Consider the following 20,456-nt stretch of genomic DNA (forward strand, 5'->3'; position numbering starts at 1 on the left):
GTTATTTCTGTAGAACCACAGGGGATACTGAAGCGTCTGCAAAAAATACTATCACACTATAAATAATCAGACCCATAAAATATTTTTATTTGAATGAATAGGTATATATATTGGATGTGTATTTGTCTGTGTAATAAAGATGTTTATATAGGCCTACTATATGAAACTTAAAACCAGCAGGAATAAAGCCATCAACTAACATTTTGTCTGTTTTTATTAGGAGATTATTATGACAGAAAATGATAACTATATAAATGGATTGCGGGAGCCACGGGGGCTGGATTGTTTATATCAGGTGCTAATGCATTTTAACACAACAAACAACAACTAATTCTACTAGAGAAAAATAGGCAAGATAATTGAAATCCTCGTTATCATATGTTGCGTTTTACAATGCAACAATGTTCAACAATGCAAGCATGATTAGAACGATATTCCTGTTGTGTTTTGCAGCTAAGCGGCCAATCACTTCATTTACGTCCATTGCTTTGGTCCTTATGGAAATTATCGCCGGGGCACACCCAAATGCTGGTTCGAGCGTCTCTGCTTCTATCAGGTTTTTACCGGGGTATGCAAGAAAAACCCCTCTCGTACACATAGTTTATATCAATCTAAACAGCTGTAAGACTGATGCAATCACACCATAATATGAACAACACAACCAAGAGTCGTTACACAGGGATTTTGGTAGGGGGGGCTTAGCCTTACTGTAGGCCTATAGAGTGGCGAAGTCACGCCCCTTCCGGTAGGGCTCATGGGACCTATGAGATCGAAAAATATGAATGGGTGTCAATGGAGAGAAAATAATTATTTTCTGGTCCCGGTCTTTATATGCCCTGGATTACACATATGTTGTTTTTGGATTTAAAGGATAATTTTTCATGCAAAGAAAACTAAAAATGTTCGTGAAGAAGTTTGATAATTTTAGGTTTTATGTGAGGCCGCTTTGTGAACTACAGCTCTTCGCTGCTCTCGACGCATGATATACGTCACCACACCCGCCCTTGGAACTCGGCACAGAGATGGCGATCTCTCTGCCCCACTTCACCGCTTTTTCCAAGGGGAGGATAAAAGCATCGAAAGAGGTGAAAACCATTATAAATCGGGGCACGTGCAGAGTTTCAGTTATGCCGATGGGAAGATTGTCGGTCTTCTCCACGCCAGTCGCAGGGAGCGTGACGTCACATACGAGCCGTGTAGTCTTTCTCGTTGTGTTTTCTCTACAGCCTTTATCTGAACAATTGCACAATAAACGGTCGAACTCTTTGCATGAAAAATTATCCTTTAAATCCACAAACAACATATGTGTAATCCAGGGCATATAAAGACCGGGACCAGAAAATAATTATTTTCTCTCCATTGACACCCATTCATATTTTTCGATCTCATAGGTCCCATGAGCCCTACCGGAAGGGGCGTGACTTCGCCACTCTATAGAGCCCAACTATCCATCTATCGATCGATCTATCTATCTAGATAAATAGATACATATATAAAAATATCTTTATGTAAATATATAGATTTATAGCTATATATGCATGTTTTTTTATGTATTTTGACAGAAAATAAATGTCTTTAAGAATTTATGAAATTCCTTTCTCTTATTTCCATTAATTCGATTATTGTTTATCAAATAATACGAAAATACAGCCCTTATAAACACCATACATTTAGGGTAACTTAGCCTTTGCATACTACCAAGTGGGATATAGCCTTTCTCATCAATCATAATAATATACTACATTAATTTATAATAAATATTGTATCATAATAAAATATTTCCAGCACATAATTAGAAAATATGAATAGCCACACTTCAGTTTATGCTATTCAGTGGCAATGATACAGATCTAATGACTCAATGAATGAGCAAGTGATCACTATAAATAACTATTCATGTATTTATTCATGACATTGTTTGAGGACCAACACAGTTTATCTTGTCTTTCCTGGATCTTCCCAAACGGTAGAGGGCAGTAGCCGCTTTCCTTAATCCTTAACAAAGTAGCAGAAGAAAAACAAACGGAAAGGTTTTCATCCGCATGGCGGTATTCGGCAGATAGTCTAAATATTGTAAATAAATAGTCGTCCCTTTTCCGAATTTAAGTTGTATTAGAGCAATTGAAAAGATTAAGGTGAGTTTTCTGCTGCGCGTTTTCTCTATTTAAGTAAGAGCCTTATTGCTTGTAGTGTTCTTACTTCCTCGACGTAGCAACGCAGCTGAAACGTTGCTTGAGAACTCATTCATCGTAACGCTTGTTAGCATGCATGCTAGTCAGCGTGCTAATGCAATCATATGGGAATTGTCTTTAGATACAGTGCTCAAAGATAATATCGTAAACTTCTTAGATTAACATTGCTACACAATTCTTCACAGCTAGATTGATAGCTTGTTCATAACATGAATTAGTGGTTTCTTGACCTTCTCAACGTTGCACTTTGTCCATAAGCCATTGTCAATTAAATTTAATGATGTCGATTTCCCTGAGTATTCATACGATAGAGCACATCTCTCTGATCGGCTTTAAAGGATGGAGGCGGATCTATACGACGAGTTTGGTAACTATATCGGTCCGGAGCTGGATTCTGATGATGACGATGATATTGAGGCAGACGACAGGGATGTGGATGAGGTGTGTTATGCTGACATTGTTGTTTTAAAGTGATTGCTGATGTTTGTTTGCAATGAATATGCACAGGGTATATTAATTTATATGAATGTTTTCCTGTGCTACGGTTATGTGGTATCAATGTTTATTTTGCTGCTATATCGGTTTGTATGTTGACACTACTGCAAGGATTCTTGAAGTACTTATGTCGTCCGATTCCAATGCAGCCCGATGATGATGAAGACGAAGATGAGCCGGCTGATGCTGAAGATGACGTTCCTGGGATGGAGGTGGTCCTGCACGAGGATAAAAAGTATTATCCTACAGCGGAAGAAGTCTATGGGCCAGAGGTGGAGACCATCGTCCAGGAGGAAGATACCCAACCTCTCACGGGTTTGTTACACAATAAAAAGCACTAGCTAGCTAACACTTTTACCCCAAATTCCTTAAAATAAGTGCATTCAAACATCAAGTTACAACCCAGAAATTCAGAAACAACAATTAATCAAACAATTAATTGGACAAGGTCAAGTGCTACAATGAAGGAACAAGAGGAAGATAATATATAAAATATTTGTATTCATTGTGAATGATCCACATTACCATTGACACAATGACCCTTATGACAGTCTCACTGAATGGATTATGTAACGCTTGGCTCTATCTGCTTCTTTCAGAGCCCATCATCAAACCTGTGAAGAATAAGCAGTTCACTCTGATGGAACAGGAGCTACCACAGACTGTTTATGACATGGAGTAAGGAGTCAAAACCCTTGCTCTCTCAATTAAACAGTACTGCACAAAAACACATGTTGTCGGCACAATGCTTTCACTCAACGTTGCAGTTTTCTTGGTTTCTTCAATAAGATCGGATTCAATGATTGTGTGTTTCACAGATTTCTCGCTGACCTGATGGACAGTCCAGAGCTGATTCGTAATATCACCCTCTGCGGCCATCTGCACCATGGCAAGGTCAGACCCAACCTGCTGATTGCTGTTATTGTTTTAATCAACGGCTTATATTTCTACAGCCCGGTCTATAGTGAGCTTATAAACTGAATGTCTTGCATTGTGTTTTCATATAGACTTGTTTTGTTGACTGTCTGATCGAACAAACTCACCCAGAGATCAGGAAGAGGGACGACGTGGATGTGAGTTGCTTATCCCCCATAAATTATCATGTGTTTTAGTTTTGATTTATGTTGACCTTGAAAGTGGTGTTATGGTTGCTAAATAAAGGTTTTTCTTGCAGCTTCGATACACGGATATCCTGTTCACCGAACAAGAGGTAAGAGACATGTAATGGCACATTTCCACCTAGCGGTGCAGTTAGGTCCGGTACGATGAGGTCCGGTAGGTGCGGCTCAGTTACGGCTTGCGTTTCTCCCAACGACAGTATCCTTAAGTTAGGGGGTTTTAGCCGGATGGTGATGGTTGTGGCAGCTACGTAAGCATCGTGACATCACAGCAGCCCAATGAAAAAGAAGAATGCGACACATTAAACAAAGAGAAACAATGTAGGATGTCCAAGAAGGACTGCTTTTTCTTAAATAAACTAAGCATTTGCATCCAGAAATACATTGCGGGTACTGTGTTTGTTTATTTTCCACCTGTCACCCGGTAGTGACTGGTCAACAGTATGATCAAACGACGGCGTGTGTATCTCCAACTTGTTGGCATCCTTTCAGACGCTAGGAACCCCAACGGTGAAGTAATGAAAATAGGTACAGCTCATCGCGGCTAGGTCCGTCCACACCCACTTTTGGCGCTGGAAACGTGAACCGTACCACACCTAATTGCACCTAACCTTACTGCAACGCTTGGTTGAAACGTGCAATAAGTGACATACGTTTCAGTATTGCACTGCAACTCAATAAAGCTGAAGAATACTGTGATGCTCTGAGATGGTTCTAATTGACTGTTTTATCATGTCAGAATATTTTGTGCAGAACAAAATTACGTACAAAAATACGTTTTTAGTGTTGCATTTGCCGTCAAATGGCAATTTGTACCATTTGTAATCTAGGATGCGTAGTATTTACTTTAAATCATGCATATTGAATAAAATGACCTGCATAGCTGTTGTCAGTCTGGTTGTAAATGAAGGTCTACAAAATGTGTTTATTTTCCATTGCTAACATGACCACCTTATTTCTCCCCAGAGGGGCGTTGGTATCAAAAGTACCCCTGTCACTATGGTGCTGCCGGACTCCAGAGGCAAATCCTACCTGTTCAACATCATGGACACGCCAGGTACAGTGCCTTCTAAAGCAGCTCGGTGGTTTTACAGGGGATTTAACCGTACAATTAGTTTATCTGACACTTATTTGTCGAACCCTCGCAGGTCATGTCAACTTCTCAGATGAGGTGACGACCGGAATCCGCATCTCGGATGGAATCGTCCTCTTCATCGATGCAGCCGAGGGAGTAAGTCCACCGGATGGTTGAGGGGCTGGCCTCCCAGACGAACCCCAATGTCCACAACCTGCCATAAGGCCAAACCCTGACTCACTCATTGAGTCTATGTGTCCAAAATGTATTGTAAGCTGCTTAAGAGTAATGACTATATAACCGGTAAATAGAAAGTCCCATTTCCCCCCTAACTATCTTTACGCCCTATCTTTACCTATTGACGAAAAGCGGCATGGTAAGCGGTGGTGGGTAAACGCATGACCGTTAACACTTCTCCCCCCCCTCTCTCAAGGTGATGCTGAACACAGAACGTCTGATCAAGCATGCCGTACAAGAGCGTCTGGCCATCACCGTCTGCATCAACAAGATCGACCGCCTCATTGTGGAACTCAAGCTGCCACCCACCGACGCCTATTACAAGCTGAGGCACATCGTGGACGAGGTCAACGGCCTGCTTAGGTACCTATTCTCTTTGAGAATTGAGCGTTTAAAAAATATGCTGTGCACATCTCAAGGTCACGTGGAATTTATTTACTGGTTGAGCAGTTTTCATTTTTGTTTTACATTATTGTAGTCTCTAAGGCTAAGCAGATACCCGACAGTTAATGCTCCCTAATCAAGTTTTCATCTCGAGGGACCGTCGATTTCTAGCTAATTCTGGGACAGTTGCTGTCCATGGTCCCTATTTAAGAAATTAAATGAAAAATACTTGTCTGTTGCATAATGGTTACATCTCTGGAATCTCAACAAAGTGTGTTTTAAGTTCAACGTAAGAGCTGAAAACCAAGTGCAGTTCATTAGATGTTTTAGGTTGTGTGTGTCTTCAGATGGTTATTGAAGGTGAGACATTTTGCAGATCAAATGGAGCTAGGTCATTATTGACTGCCTGTGTTTGTCTGTTCCTGGTTCTCAGCACATACTCTACGGATGAGAACCTGGTGATCTCTCCTCTCTTGGGGAATGTGTGTTTCGCCAGCTCCCAGTACTCTACCTGCTTCACCCTTGGCTCCTTTGCCAAGATCTACTCAGACACTTACGGTGAGAGAACTATTTCACAATGCTCAACGTTGAATCTGTCTTTTTTCCCTCACCAACCCTCCCTTCTGAATAATTCAAATGTATATTTACTGTTTGTGAAGACTTGTTTTGTTCTGGTTTTGCAGGTGACGTCAACTACAACGACTTTGCCAAGAGACTCTGGGGAGACATCTACTTCAACCCTAAGACGTCAGTCACTTGTTCAAATGGATTTCAGAACCGTTCAAAATCCACCTGGTTCGTTGCCCTCCCCATCTCTCTGGCCTCATCCTTTGTTTGATTTGAATTTCCCACTACAGGCGGAAGTTTACCAAGAAGGCCCCAACCAGTAACTCCCAGCGTAGCTTTGTGGAGTTTGTTCTGGAGCCCCTCTACAAGATCCTTTCACAGGTCAGACGCGTGTGTGTGCGTGCGTGTGTGTGTGTGTGTGTCAAGTCATATCACTTATGAAAGGACTGGGCAATTGTCAATCAAAAAAATTCTTGGTTGACTGAATTTCAACTAACTCTACGACCAGTCGATTGGTTGATGGAGGAAAGATGGATAAGAAAGAAAGATTATGTATGTTATTTCTAGATTCACTTTATGGGGCACGTGCACGCTATTCTACCTTGTAGCCTGAATATAGTGTACCTTTTTCTAATGTGCATATTCTTTTTATATTCTGCAAGTAATAAGGGCTGCTTAATTCATTGCATGAATCGAAATTGTTAGTTTGGTCTCTGCAATTACCTATTACCTATAACAGTTGCATTAAATCCATAAAAAGATTTTGGCACCTGTTACAGTAAATTCAAATAACAAACTGTTACAAATCAGCAACAATTGCTCTAACAAATCCCTTGCATTGCTGTTAGGCGCACTAGAATCTCTGCGGTCTGAGGAATCATTACAGCTTAATGACACCAAGCAATGCTACACAGTGGCCATGTTGGCCCATTGATACACTTGAATGAATGTGTGTGTGTATGCATCTTTCTGAAATCACAATATACACCAAATATGTTGTATTGTTTTTTTAACAGAGGTTAAAGTCCTAATCAGTTGTGGTGGTTCTTTCCTGGCTCTTGTGCCGCTGCAGGTGGTGGGAGACGTGGACACCTCCCTGCCCAGGGTGCTGGATGAGCTGGGCATCCACCTCACCAAGGAGGAGCTGAAGCTCAACATCAGACCCCTGCTGAGGCTGGTCTGCAACCGCTTCTTCGGAGAGTTCACGGGTAAGCCCCTCTGGATCGCTGGGTCGCCACGCCACCAAGGGAAAGTAGCTGCAAATGCTTGTTTTTAGCCTCTGCTAGTTTAAAGGGTGGAGGTTCCACTATTACTGTAAGAGGTGATGTATGGTTAAGTGGAACTGAATTACATGGTCAACTTAATTATGTATTATTATTTTTCCCGATTTCTTATGATAATTATTTTGTGATGATTCTTGTATTATTCTGTTAAATAATTGTCTCCATGTTTTGCATACCCCCCCCCCCCCCCTCCAGGCTTGGTGGACATGTGCATACAGCACATCCCGTCGCCACAGGAGGGCGCAAGAGCAAAGATAGAGCACAGCTACGCCGGTAGTCTGGACTCGGACCTGGGGGAGGCCATGTTGGAGTGTGACCCTGACGTGAGTCACGCCACTGATTGGGCTTAATAGTGTGCAGACGGGCGGGCGACGCTGAAACCGCCGACAGGCAGAAATATATCCATAACTGGGCGAGCAGGAGAGACTCGAGACAAGCGAGGCCGCTAACCTTTGCCACGAGACAACGTAGTGTACTGTGCGGCACGATTCCATGTGCCGCTTTCACCTCCCGGGACCATAATTAAAAGAAACGAGCGGGAACGTCGTACTTCGCCCTCCAACTTTCTCCGCCAAACTAAGCGGCTTACAGTCGTTCTCGCTCACATCCTAAACCTTCCACCACCCCCCCCCCCCCCCCCCCCCCCACCGCAGGGCCCTCTGATGTGCCACACCACCAAGATGTACAGCACGGAGGACGGCGTGCAGTTCCATGCCTTCGGCCGTGTGCTGAGCGGCACCATCCAGGCCGGCCAGCCGGTCAAGGTGCTGGGGGAGAACTACACCCTGGAGGACGAGGAGGACTCCCAGGTCTGCACCCTGGGGCGCCTCTGGATTTCTGTGGCCAGGTAGACGCTAGGGCTGCGCAATATATCCAAAAAAATATCAGAATCAACACAGTGAGTGCGATATTCCTTGAACAAGTAAGAACAATTATGGGACGTTTTTTCAAATGTGATGGCCAGAGAGAAAAAGATCTGTCCTTCCAGGCACATTAAGGAGGGTGGTAGATGGCCGACTGGTCATATATAGAACGGTCAACCTAAAACAGAGCAGGGTCTGACCAGCTGTCTGGTTTCACCCACCACAGGTACCAGATAGAGGTGAACCGAGTGCCGGCTGGGAACTGGGTGCTCATCGAAGGCTGTGACCAGCCCATTGTCAAGACCGCCACCATCACAGAGCCCCGAGGCAACGAAGAGGTTTGTGACTAAAGACTTTCTTGGAAAAACACCCCATGTAGATCGAGATCAAAGAGCATTGCTTTGAGCCCTTTTGAAACCTCTTGTGTGTAGGCCCAGATCTTCAGGCCGCTGAAGTTCAACACTGCATCGGTGATCAAGATCGCCGTTGAGCCCGTTAACCCATCGGAACTGCCCAAGATGCTGGACGGACTCAGGAAGGTCAACAAGAGCTACCCGTCTCTGACCACAAAGGTACAAACAACAGCCATTTTATTTTGCATCCCCAGGAGGGAAATATATTCAGCGTTGGTGTCCTTTGGATATGACACGATTATTTGGGACGTATATAGAATATTAAACATTCAGCTGCAGACGTTTCTATTGGTTGTCTTAGTGGGTGGGTAAGTGTTCTGTCATTATCATGCATGTTTATCCTGTTTGCCTTCTTCACCAGGTGGAAGAGTCTGGAGAACATGTCATTCTGGGGACAGGAGAGCTGTACCTGGACTGTGTAATGCACGACCTGCGCAAGATGTATTCGGAGATTGACATCAAGGTCGGTCGGTTTCTATGTTTTTGGTTGTCTTTTGCCTAGGTTTCTATCAGCCCAGCAGCTTGAGGTTTCATTTACCTTCTATCTGCAACCTTTAAAATTAGGGATGCACCGAATATTCGGCCACCGAAAATGGCCTACAACTTAATTTTCGGTTTCGGCCGAAGGAGTAAAAAGGCAGTTTTACTCATTTATTTAAAGGTACATTGTTCTTAAATTCTTGCTATAAGGTCTGCTGGAATGTTAGAATACGTTCAGTATTAAATAAATATTTTGTATCAAATTTGTAATAGATTCTTTGTATTGAAAAGCAAGACAAAAAAGTTTATAAAGGACATTTAATTGTTTGATTTATGCAATGGTGAAAAATTAAAGCAAAATGAATGAAAAACAGCAAAAGCCACATTCGGTATTCGGTTTCGGCTCTCGGCCAACTGTTTCAGTATATTCGGTTTCGGCCAAGATTTTTCGTATCGGTGCATCCCTATTTAAAATCATACTTTCTTTTTTGATCAGCCCATAAACACGGTTGCAAACTCATCACGTCAAATCGGGCATCCATGTGAATTTTGTAGATCCGCGGGTGGTCTATGTCTCATAAAAGTTATCAACGACAACTAGCCAATAAGAGGCAGAGTAGGGCAGGTCAGGACTTCGTTCGCCCTGTCTGCTAAACTCTACTGATTCACTCGTGCCACTCGTTGGCTCGTCCAAACTGCTAGCTCCACTTCCAGGCAGCGGGGAGAACACAATCACTGTAAGCAGCCTGTTTTATAGAAGTATTGGGTGATAAGGTTTGCTTGTCATCTTAAAGAGCCACTGAATCTATGATTTTAGCTGGATTTCGAACACTGAGTTAAATAAAAAAAGGATGCAACTTGGTTTTTATTTTTGTTTTCTCCTTCATATTTAGGTATTAACATCACTGAATGGCTTTTATGTGTCACTGAAACAGAGAAACACAATGATCAATTTCTTTATTTTATGCAAAAAATGTAGTCACCTTTTTGGGTGATCACCAGTTTGCACCCCTGAAACAAGAGATTAATCCCATTGGGACACTTGTTGAATCGACCGATCATAATACCCAAACATTAATTATATTGAATATAACTATCCTAGTTCTATAGGTGTTTCCTTTGGGAAACTGAAAAGCGGCTACCTCTCTGAAATCTGTGCTTGCCGACAGGTTGCTGACCCCGTTGTGACCTTCTGTGAAACGGTGGTGGAGACGTCGTCGCTGAAGTGTTTTGCTGAAACACCCAACAAGAAGTGAGTACCGCCACCATTTTGTCCATTAAACCCTCTAACAACACTAACCTAGCGATCAAAACACTATCGTAGTTGCTGCTTTCTCTAATGTCCAACATAGCCTGCTCTAAGCTATATTGTTTGTAATACTTGCTGAGCTGTATAGAAATCTGTGCATGCAGTTTTGGAAACTGCCCTTTGGTGCATTTCAAAATGATTGTATACGGTAATAAAAGTCTTTAAAAAAAACATCTGTGGAGTAATGAAAGATATATCTGTAGGGGAGTAACTGATTGCTCCTGTCCTGAGCGTCTGGAGTGGGCATGACTGACACCTGTTACTCCCAATTACAGGAACAAGATAACGATGATCGCAGAGCCCCTGGAGAAGGGCCTGGCGGAGGACATAGAGAACGAAGTGGTGCAGATCACCTGGAACAGGTACGGTCTGACCCCTGAGACCAGGACTCGTGTACTCTGAGGTAACCCCTTGGGATGGGACCTCCGGTTTCTCCAAAGGGTGCCAGCAACGACGAGATGCAGCCTCGTTGGGAATGGGTCTTTCTGCCTCGAACCACATCTGTTCTGCAGTATTCAGTTGGACTCACTTTCTCGACGACCTCTTTTGATTTGGTCAGACGGATTTCCGAAACTTCTGAATATCTCTATTTCACACTGGAATGTCTCCATGTTAACACACGATGGATAGAATCATTAAAACAGTTCTGAGAGTGGAACGATGCAGCCATCTGTCATAACCGTAATGACTCGGGAGCTATTTTTTATTCGTCACTTGTCGTGCATAGCTAAAGTTTCGATACTTTGACACCTCTTAATGACTAACGAAGTGTGAACAGTCATATTTCCCTGTAATTGGTTCCAGTAGATATTTAATTGGCCCAACCTGTGTTCCCCCTACCGTCTCAGTGTCACTTGGTTGTCCTTAAACTCCCTACTCTAGTCCAACTCAATACATGGGAATTATTATGTGCACTAAATTAGCTTTGAAGCTTACTGTCAAACTGTCCAAAAACAGGGCCATAACGATTTTAGCCAATTATGCGTGATTGAATCAAAACTAACATCCAATCATGAATCAGACCCTAGCATGGGTTCACGCGGTGTGTTCTAAAAATAAGTTTCAATTGCAGTTGAGCGTTAATTGCCATGATACTTGCCATGATTGCATAGGCTATTAAGTGTGTGTGTGTGTCCATACATTATCTCAGAATGGTACTGCGACATAAGTCGATTCAGTCGAGTCATTAAATTATATTCTACCTCCCTTTGCACTTGTACAAGGGTTGGCCTCCCATACAGGGACGCTCTCCTCCTGGCTTCTCTCTGATTACCATATAGTGGCTGTAGCGATGCTGGGAGATCACTCACCATTAGGCTCCCCTCTCCCTGCTCTGTCCCTCCTCTTCCATTAACACCCCTCCTCCCTGGGTTAACCTATCTTGATAAACTGCTTGGCAGACATGATGCTCCAACCTTGTCCTAACGACCACCCATTCTCCTCTGCTTCCTGTTCCTGGCGACGGCAGGAAGAAGCTTGGCGAGTTCTTCCAGACCAAGTACGACTGGGATCTGCTGGCCGCCAGGTCCATCTGGGCCTTCGGCCCCGACACCACTGGGCCCAACATCCTGGTGGACGACACCCTGCCGTCTGAGGTGAGGCGCCCCCACCGCGGGGGCACTCCGCCGGGCGTCTGCCGCTCAGCATGCCTGGGGTCTGGGGTCGTAACATGGGCCACACGGTTGGGTTCTCCGGAGTTCACCCGGCCAGGCCCGGAATGTATAGTCCGGAGAATCTGAGGGCGGTCAGGCGATAGCGTGACAAAAAATGGCCTACTAGTGTGTATGAAGTATTTACTCAATTGTATACTGAATACAATGAAGTCTTTCTTCTACTAAGAAATGATCTGCCCTCCACACACGTTTTGTGTGTATGTGTGTGTCGACACAAGGTTCCTCCAACCCTGCGTGTGTGTGTTGTCCTCAGGTTGACAAGGCGTTGCTGGGCTCCGTCAAAGACAGCATCGTTCAGGGCTTCCAGTGGGGGACCAGGGAGGGCCCGCTGTGTGATGAGCGTAAGTTGTACTCACACGAGGATGCGCACGCATCACTCAAACTCGCACCCGATTTGGCAAGGCATGCATAGATGATACACAACTAGCCCTCTTATGCATAGAGAATGCACAACAAATGCTTAGGCGTTTACCATAACTCAAATGTACACATGCATTCACATCCAAAGTTAATATTCTTCAGACATGGCCCCCTTCTTCCTGATGTCCTTTCAATGGGTCATAAATTGAGAAAACCCTCCTCAAGATACGGCCAAAGGTCTGGCAGACTGCATTAGTTACCAGGTGTTCAATTCTGGTTCAGGGAAATGGACTCCATAAGAGTAGGCAGAGATTTTCCTGAAATAAAATATTTCGTTGAAATAAAGTACACATGCATTTGTTAAGTAGGTAGATGTACCACTCAAAAACCTCACATAAGCTGCTTTGAGACATGTGCAAGTCCTGGTAATCTCCTGATATTCTCCTGATGGGCCGTATATCTGAAGAACATATCCTGTCATTTGTACCCTGTAATTCTCCTGAAGAATGTAATTCTCTTTCTGGAGGAAATGTAAATTACCGTTCTGCCTCCATGCTGTCGGTGGCCAAACCAAAATACTACAGTGACAGCGGCCGCTTAGACTCTACATCATATCCAGCCCCTTGCAAGCCCACCCCCCTAAACCAACCATAGGTTCTTCTGATATTGAATGACACCAACGTCTGTATATAAAGCATCAAGTCAAACGCGTAAAAACGCGGAGGACATGTCTGAAAACAGCTATAGTAAGACCCCCTCCACTCTTAAGGGGGTGTTATAAAGTACTGAGTGGTGGTGGTGGTGTAGGCTCCAGCATGTCTATAAACAAGCCATTGTGTTCTCTCTCCAGCCATCAGGAACGTGAAGTTCAAAATCCTGGATGCCGTGATCGCCCAGGAGCCTCTGCACCGAGGGGGGGGTCAGGTCATCCCCACCGCCAGGAGGGTGGTGTACTCCGCCTTCCTCATGGTGAGCTCAGCCCCCTGTGTGTGTGTGTGTGTGTGTGTGTGTGTGTGGTCTTCTCGCTCACTTATATTTTTCTGTCACTGGTCATCTTTCTCGAGCTCCCCCACTATCTCTGACCTCCCCCCCGACCCTCCAGCCTCGGCTCCCATAGCGTTCCATTACCCTGATTGGGGCGGCCATATTGCTGACATGCCTTCACTTTAATTGCGGTGCCAGATCATTCTTCTTCTTCAAGCGTTTCCTTCATTGCCCTGTTCCCCCTCCTTACCTTTTTATCTCTTATCATCCAAAGCGGCTCTTACTATGAATCATTGATGCCGAGCTTGCCATGTGGTTGCCATAGTGGGTGTGCGTGATACTAGTGGGGTGTCCCTTGTTTTGCAGGCAACCCCCAGGTTGATGGAGCCCTACTACTTTGTGGAGGTGCAGGCTCCAGCCGACTGCGTCTCTGCTGTGTACACGGTGCTGGCCCGGAGAAGGTCTGTCCCCACAGCGGCATTTTAACAACGTGCAGAGATTTTGAATCACGCATATTGCATTTTCTCGCACTCCATGCAGAGAGTTAGGGTTGAGGTGTTTCTAGCCAATAATACGTAATCAACAGTTTTGATTTCCTACAAATTACATCCGATGGTTCATGCTAATGCAAAAAGGGTTTTACATTTATTTTGATTCAAGGACTTTATCAATACGCCTTAAATAAATGGATAAAAAAAAAGTTCTCATATTGTTGAATTGGGTTTTGATGAGGTCTGCTGCTTTTTGTGGCTACAGAGGACATGTGACCCAGGACGCCCCGATCCCCGGCTCCCCCCTCTACACCATCAAGGCCTTCATCCCGGCCATCGACTCGTTTGGCTTCGAGACGGACCTCCGCACGCATACCCAGGGACAGGCCTTCGCCCTGTCGGTGTTCCATCACTGGCAGGTAGGCCATCCAACCAGCTGCTGTCGTGAACGTTTGTATCATGTCCTCGTGCTAACGGCGGTCCGATCCTTGCTACCTTTTCCTCGTCTCCTTTCACAAATTAATGTTTTTCGTGGAATTAGCTGTAAGCATTGATCCTCTTATCTGTCCCCCTAGTATTTCATCCAACCCTGATCCAAAGTGCCATTCCTGTATTCTTTTATTAATGGTCAGTCTCAAATGGCCCTTATTTAGAGGTCCCATGGCATGAAAATGACACTGAGTTTTTCTAACAGAATTATGAGTTCCTCTAGCCTGCCTATGGTTCCCCAGTGGCTAGAAAGAGCACTAGGTATCCTGCTCCGCCCGTAAAATGATAGCTCCGACCCGCCGCTTTGGAATTTGGCCCCATATGTCATCATAAGGTGCCAGGTTAACTCCCCTTTCTCTGCTTTGCCCACCCAGAGAATTTGAACCGACAATGAGGTGTGTGTGTGTGTGTGTTAGGGCTTTGACTTTTGCCCAAAAATCATATTTGAAGTTTGTTTGTTTATTAATATTAATATTTGAATATTTATTAATAATATTATATATAATATTAATATAATTTTGACCATTAAATGCCTTCAGTAAGACCTGGGCTGAATCCGAATACTTAGTACATACCATTTCTGTTCAGTGTCTACTAGTGGTGCAACGGTTCACGGGTTTCCCGTGATCCGTACGGATCAACCATCACGGTTCGGGACGCAAGTGATCCGCGGATCAGCTGATAAAAAAAAAAAGTTGTGCGTTGACGTGATCAGCGCATGTTTAGAGGACAATTCCGGTATCAACAACATCAAGTATCGTAGCGAAATACAGTTTCTGTTGTGTTTTATTTGGCGTTCCGTAAATCCCATTGAAACGTAAACCGGAACCGGACGTGTTTAGGTTTGGTTGTAGTCTTTTCGCTCGGTTCGCCGTATCAACAGTAGGGCTAAAACCAAGCGAAAAGACTACAACCAACCCCCCTTGCAATGAGCAATGAGTCTCCGAACCGAAATCAATGGATTTACAAAATGCCAAATAAAACACCACAGAAACTGTATTTCGCTACCAAACTAAAAAAAAGAAGATAAGGATGTCTGCATTGCCTTGGGAGAGTGTAGACTCTAAACTCTCCCCAGGCAATGCAGACATCCTGAATTGTAAATCCAGGCTTAGGGATTATTTACTATCCTATCCATGTTAAAAAGAAGGAATAATGCCTCAGATTGCAAATTTTTTAAATATTGACCATGCTTAGAGGAAGCAGGATTATTGCCTAATTTTTCACTTTATTTTGTTTTTACACAGTTGAAGATTTAAAGTCACATTTGTCTTGTTATCTTTATTGTTGTTGTTGATCCGAAAACGATCCGACCCGTCACTCAAAAACCGTGACCCGATCCGAACCGTGAGCTTTGTAATCCGTTGCACCCCTAGTGTCTACTACTTGACCGTACTACACTTGACAGTGTAGTACGGTCTACAGCTATGCGTAGAACGCCTCTGAACGCTTCCGAACACCGCCGAAACTCCACCGGATGTTTGGAGATGACGTATCTCCCCTCAGATGCCGGCAAAATTACCTTGATAAGTTACCTGTTTTCCGTCTTGTCATCGTTGCTATTAAATAAAAAAAAGTCTCTTTTTTACTTAATTACTTACTTTACTTTTTTACTCTTTTTAATGTCTCTTTTTTTCGCCGCTTTCTACGGCGACTTTCTAAGCCGCTTTTGGTAGTGTCGGGTCAGCCATCTCTTCTTCGTTCGTTACCAGACTCCGGTTGCATTGTGGGATAGCGTAGTGACCTACCGTTGTATACTGTGGCGGTACTAGTACGCATTCTTTAACGTTTTCCGTACTACACAATGCGTACTGAGCATTTGGTCGCGCTATATTTGTGGCGTACTACAAAATGCATACTATACGTATGAGTATTCGGATTCAGCCCTGGATTGGGTTTTGCAAGGTTTGTTTACCGGTGTTGCTATGGTTACCGGTCTTGCGTGTTCCAACGGTTTATTGGGTTTCTACTAAATCGCTGTCTAATCAATACTTCATTCACTGCCTCTTCCGTGGTCATTACAATATTATGAATAGATATATTCATAATATTGAACCTGACGCAATATTATGCGTCAGGTTCTCCGACGTCTCTCCCTCTTGGCCTGCCCATAACAGGTTCGAATATTAAGGGCTGCCTAATATTCGTTCGAATTTTGATTTATTTTTTGATATTCGAATTATATTCGAATTACGAACTTCGGAGTCGAAGCCCTAGTGTGTGTGTGTGTGTGTGTACTGTAACGCAAGTGTTGTCCACTTCTTTGTTATTTGGATAAACGTTCTGCTGTTGGTTTTATGGTGCATAAAGCGTAAGGTTTGCGTAAAGCTCCCATTTGGTGTAAAGACTAGACTGCGTCGGGTTCTCTGACGTCTCAGGTACTTCCATTACGAGACTCGTAGTGGGGGTTATCTCGGCCGTTGTTGAGAAGGCATTGGGGAAAAGGAACTTTGGCTTTGACTCCCTGAAGTCCAGATTGAACCGCGACATGGAGGTGGTCAGGCGGGAGACAATCCCGGGCAACAATCCCTTTCTCCTCCATGTCGCGGTTCAATTTGGACTTCAGATTGACATGGAAGAACCAGAGAACCCGACGCAGTCGTTTGAGAATCATAACATCCTCCGGAGGAGCACAAAGCTTTTGGCTGTGATAATATATATTATATAGATATCTATATATTATATTATTTTGATATAGAGCTCCAGGACTCCCGGAGTGTTCTAGAATATTTACAGAACATGGCCAAAAGCTGTGTGCGCCTCCTGATGATATTATGAATCCGAGCCATTGCGATACATCCACTGTAAACACTAGCTCATGGTACCGTGGCCGCAAGCTGCTCAGGGCCACACCCCCATCCTCCACCTTGACCCGCCTCTAAAAAACGCACGTTTGTAGAAGGCTCATTGTGGGACTAGCTTGTAGTGGCTGTAATTCTCTACCAAGTCTGAATTTCTTGAACGTCTTCAAATACTGTAATAGTGGCCTACTAACGCCTATATAAAAACCTCCATAAAGTAGCATGCCATGGGACCTTTTGAAAGGTCACTTAAGAGGGTCTTGAGTCTTTTACCGTTTCAATTATGCCAACTGTTCCTGCGTTCACAAGTTCCGACCAATCAGAAGTGCCATCCCCCACACCATAATGTACATCGATCCATAGCATGTATGGTATGAAAGGCAGGCTGTGTTGAGTTAATGATGATGAAACGATTTCCTGTTACCCGGTGTGCTTAAACCTCAACATGCGTACGTTTTCGCTAATGGAAATGTCTTTCGATCACACGACCAAAACCTGCGGCCTCCTTCCTCCTCGCGCTGTCTGTGTCATTACCAACGGAGTAAACAAATCTGACTTCTGATTGACGAACCAAGTGAAAGCTAGGCTATTTCGGGCCTGACAAACGCCTGTGTGTTGGTCACCACCTTTAGGCTGGCACCACGCGTGGCCCGACAAGACCTTGCGGGAATCAAACCCGATGACTGGAGAGCACCCGTCATGTGTGATGCTGTATCTAAACCACCTACCTTGTGTCGTTGCCCCCCCCCCCCCCCCCCCCCCTCCAGATTGTGCCCGGTGACCCCCTGGACAAGAGCATTGTTATCAGGCCACTGGAGCCCCAGCCCGCCCCTCATCTGGCCAGAGAGTTCATGATCAAGACGCGTAGGCGCAAGGTGAGACCCAAGTGCACCGCACGTCATCTGAAACATGTTGCTCATAATGCCTGATTGAAAAGGTATGCGTTTGAATTTGTTTTAGAACTACAATGTGGTCCCCGTAACTGTAGCTTGGTATTCGGCTTATGTGGTAACTCTTGGTGGAAAAACACATCCTGTTCCTCTTACATTTTTTTTTTTCACTTCCTACCAGCCCTCGGGGCCAGGGTTGTGTTCCCATTGAACAAAAGAGAAAGGTGGCTGGTTTAGGAGAACCACAGCATCCTCCTTAAGATCCAACAGTGTTAATCACAGAGAGTTAAAGTGGGGTCTGCAGCTCATACCTCCTGTTGTCTTCCCCCCCCCCTCCCAAGGGCCTGAGCGAGGATGTGAGCATCAGCAAGTTCTTCGACGATCCTATGTTGTTGGAGCTGGCCAAGCAGGACGTGGTGCTCAACTATCCAATGTGAGCCACCGGTCCCTGGGGGCTTACCCCCCCCCCCCCCACAAATCCACCACTGCAGAGCCACATGTCACACTTAGCAGCCACGTCTCACGTTTTTCCTTCTGTATTATCGTCACTGCAATTGTTTGGGAGGAATGCCCATTAGAAAGGGCCTGGCCCATAGGTCTTGAAAGACTGTAGGTCTTTCAAGACCTATTCCAATGGGTCCCATTCCAATGGGTGACTGTCCTCATTGGGGATTTGTCTCCATTTTATGATGGCAAACTTTAAGTTAGCCAGTGACCTAATGCTTGTCTAAATACCCCCTGTTCACTGTATGTTTCAATTAAATATGGTGAAAAACAGGCAGCCCTTATTACTGATAGACGTTTCAGTTGTCCTCAAACTGTTACTGATGGCTCAATGTGACATGTCCAGCTCCATTTATGCAGTTTATGACTTGTTTTTTTATTTTTGTATAAATACTTCATTTATAGAAACACCTTTTGATGAAACCATACATGTTTTTTATTGTTTAAGGAAATGGGATGTTAATAATGAATGAATTTTGTGAAGCTGTTTGAATAAAATGGATATGTCTTTTCAAACATGTCTATCAAGTCTGCTCTGTTTATCGACCTATTCCTCTTGGAACATGTAATTTGAAGTGATACACTTTAAAGTGGTGAAGCAATGGTTGGAGTCAATTAGTGACAGTGTTGGTGATTATACTTGTGATCGGAAACTTGAACAGAATTGTTGTTTAATTATTCTGAACATGTAGACATACGACAGTATCGGTTTGCATGTGCCATCATGAAAGTCTCCCTGTTGATACTAATCTATATGAGGTAGAGCAATTTGATACGCATTCATAAGCCATTTCTTAATCTACCATTTGGTGACCAGTGGAAGTGTCAACCCGATGTATGATGGATAGATCCGCCTACAGTTCATCCACTGGGTAGGACTCCCACCTCTTATGTCAGAAATGGGTAGATTTGGAAATTGATTGTAATAGCTCATCAAACTGACACTTAGTGGTAAAGTAAAGGCCATTTAAGTATGAACATAGTCCAGAACAAACCATTAATGCAGTGAAGGAGGGGGCAATTGAGCTGCTCGCAAAAAGTAAATGCATGCATTTTATTTTTTTTATTGAAGCCAGCATAATTTCCTATTGAGCCCGCACCTGTCATATGAAAAGTGTTGCATGATTGAACTTGACTTGTTTAGAAACCACGGTCATTGTTCTGACAACACTGAAGTCACTGTTGGCTATCTTCAAATTATGCTGACCTGACGTGAAAGTCAGTCCTGACAGGAGGGCCCTACAACAGTCTCATGTTGACAGGGTCACACTGCTGGCCCCTGACAACGGCCAGTGATGACAGCACCAGGGGCTGGGCGACGGTCGTAGAAGGTAGGGGAAGCTGTCGGCAATGGCTCGGGAAGCTTTGACCTTTTAGGACGAATGCCACGCTACTGTCCTTTTTGAGAACAGAGGTTAGGCCTTTGTTTTCTCTTTTTAATGGTGATGAAGGATAGCAGAACTCTAGCCTTGATAAAGGCTAGAGTGTTGCGATAGCACTCAATCACCTTGAGTGTTCCCCTGTTGGGCGACAGCTTGTCCCGAAGTGAGGTGATAAACTCAGCCCGAATCTTTACTTTCTAATGAAGTCGTCCCTGTACGCCCTTCCATCCTGGCATGAGCCATGACGCGCCCCCCGCGGCCATGGTGACGGATGGTTGGCGTTCATGCCGGTCTGGTCTGAACACATCGCCCTCGAGCGGTCGGGACAATCTGTGGACCCAGTGTGCTAAATATAGAGAGGAGCGACACTCTGGTCCTGGTCGGCCATGCTGGGGGCACCCTCCATGCAGGCTGAAGCTGAATCTGACCCCTGGAATCCGGTGGAAACCGGTTAGACCCGCTTCCG

The 20,456-nt window shown here is 44.3% G+C and overlaps 1 protein-coding gene across 1 annotated transcript; it reads left to right on the top strand.

Moving 5' to 3' along the window:
* Positions 1-1,971: 1,971 nt before the first annotated feature.
* eftud2 (elongation factor Tu GTP binding domain containing 2) lies at positions 1,972-19,124 on the top strand. Its single transcript, XM_060040579.1, has 28 exons — positions 1,972-2,135; positions 2,531-2,633; positions 2,837-3,002; positions 3,287-3,365; positions 3,506-3,581; positions 3,695-3,760; positions 3,862-3,897; positions 4,772-4,862; positions 4,954-5,036; positions 5,314-5,480; positions 5,935-6,059; positions 6,185-6,248; positions 6,359-6,449; positions 7,141-7,276; positions 7,547-7,674; positions 8,005-8,198; positions 8,441-8,552; positions 8,646-8,786; positions 8,989-9,090; positions 10,277-10,359; positions 10,692-10,778; positions 11,885-12,011; positions 12,343-12,430; positions 13,300-13,418; positions 13,800-13,894; positions 14,190-14,343; positions 17,982-18,089; positions 18,446-19,124. The coding sequence occupies exons 2-28, from the start codon at positions 2,532-2,534 to the stop codon at positions 18,539-18,541; spliced, it is 2,916 nt and encodes a 971-aa protein (XP_059896562.1). The 5' UTR covers positions 1,972-2,135; position 2,531; the 3' UTR covers positions 18,542-19,124.
* The last annotated feature ends 1,332 nt before the right edge of the window (positions 19,125-20,456 follow it).

Source organism: Gadus macrocephalus, chromosome 2, assembly GCF_031168955.1.
Source record: "Gadus macrocephalus chromosome 2, ASM3116895v1".
NCBI classification, from domain to species: Eukaryota; Metazoa; Chordata; class Actinopteri; order Gadiformes; family Gadidae; genus Gadus; species Gadus macrocephalus.

Coding starts and splice junctions, on each gene's coding strand:
- eftud2 (XM_060040579.1), top strand. CDS start 2,532: ATGGAGGCGGATCTATACGACGAGTTTGGTAACTATATCGGTCCGGAG. Junction 4,863..4,953: donor CAACATCATGGACACGCCAG/GTACAGTGCCTT, acceptor GAACCCTCGCAG/GTCATGTCAACTTCTCAGAT. Junction 10,779..11,884: donor GTGCAGATCACCTGGAACAG/GTACGGTCTGAC, acceptor TGGCGACGGCAG/GAAGAAGCTTGGCGAGTTCT.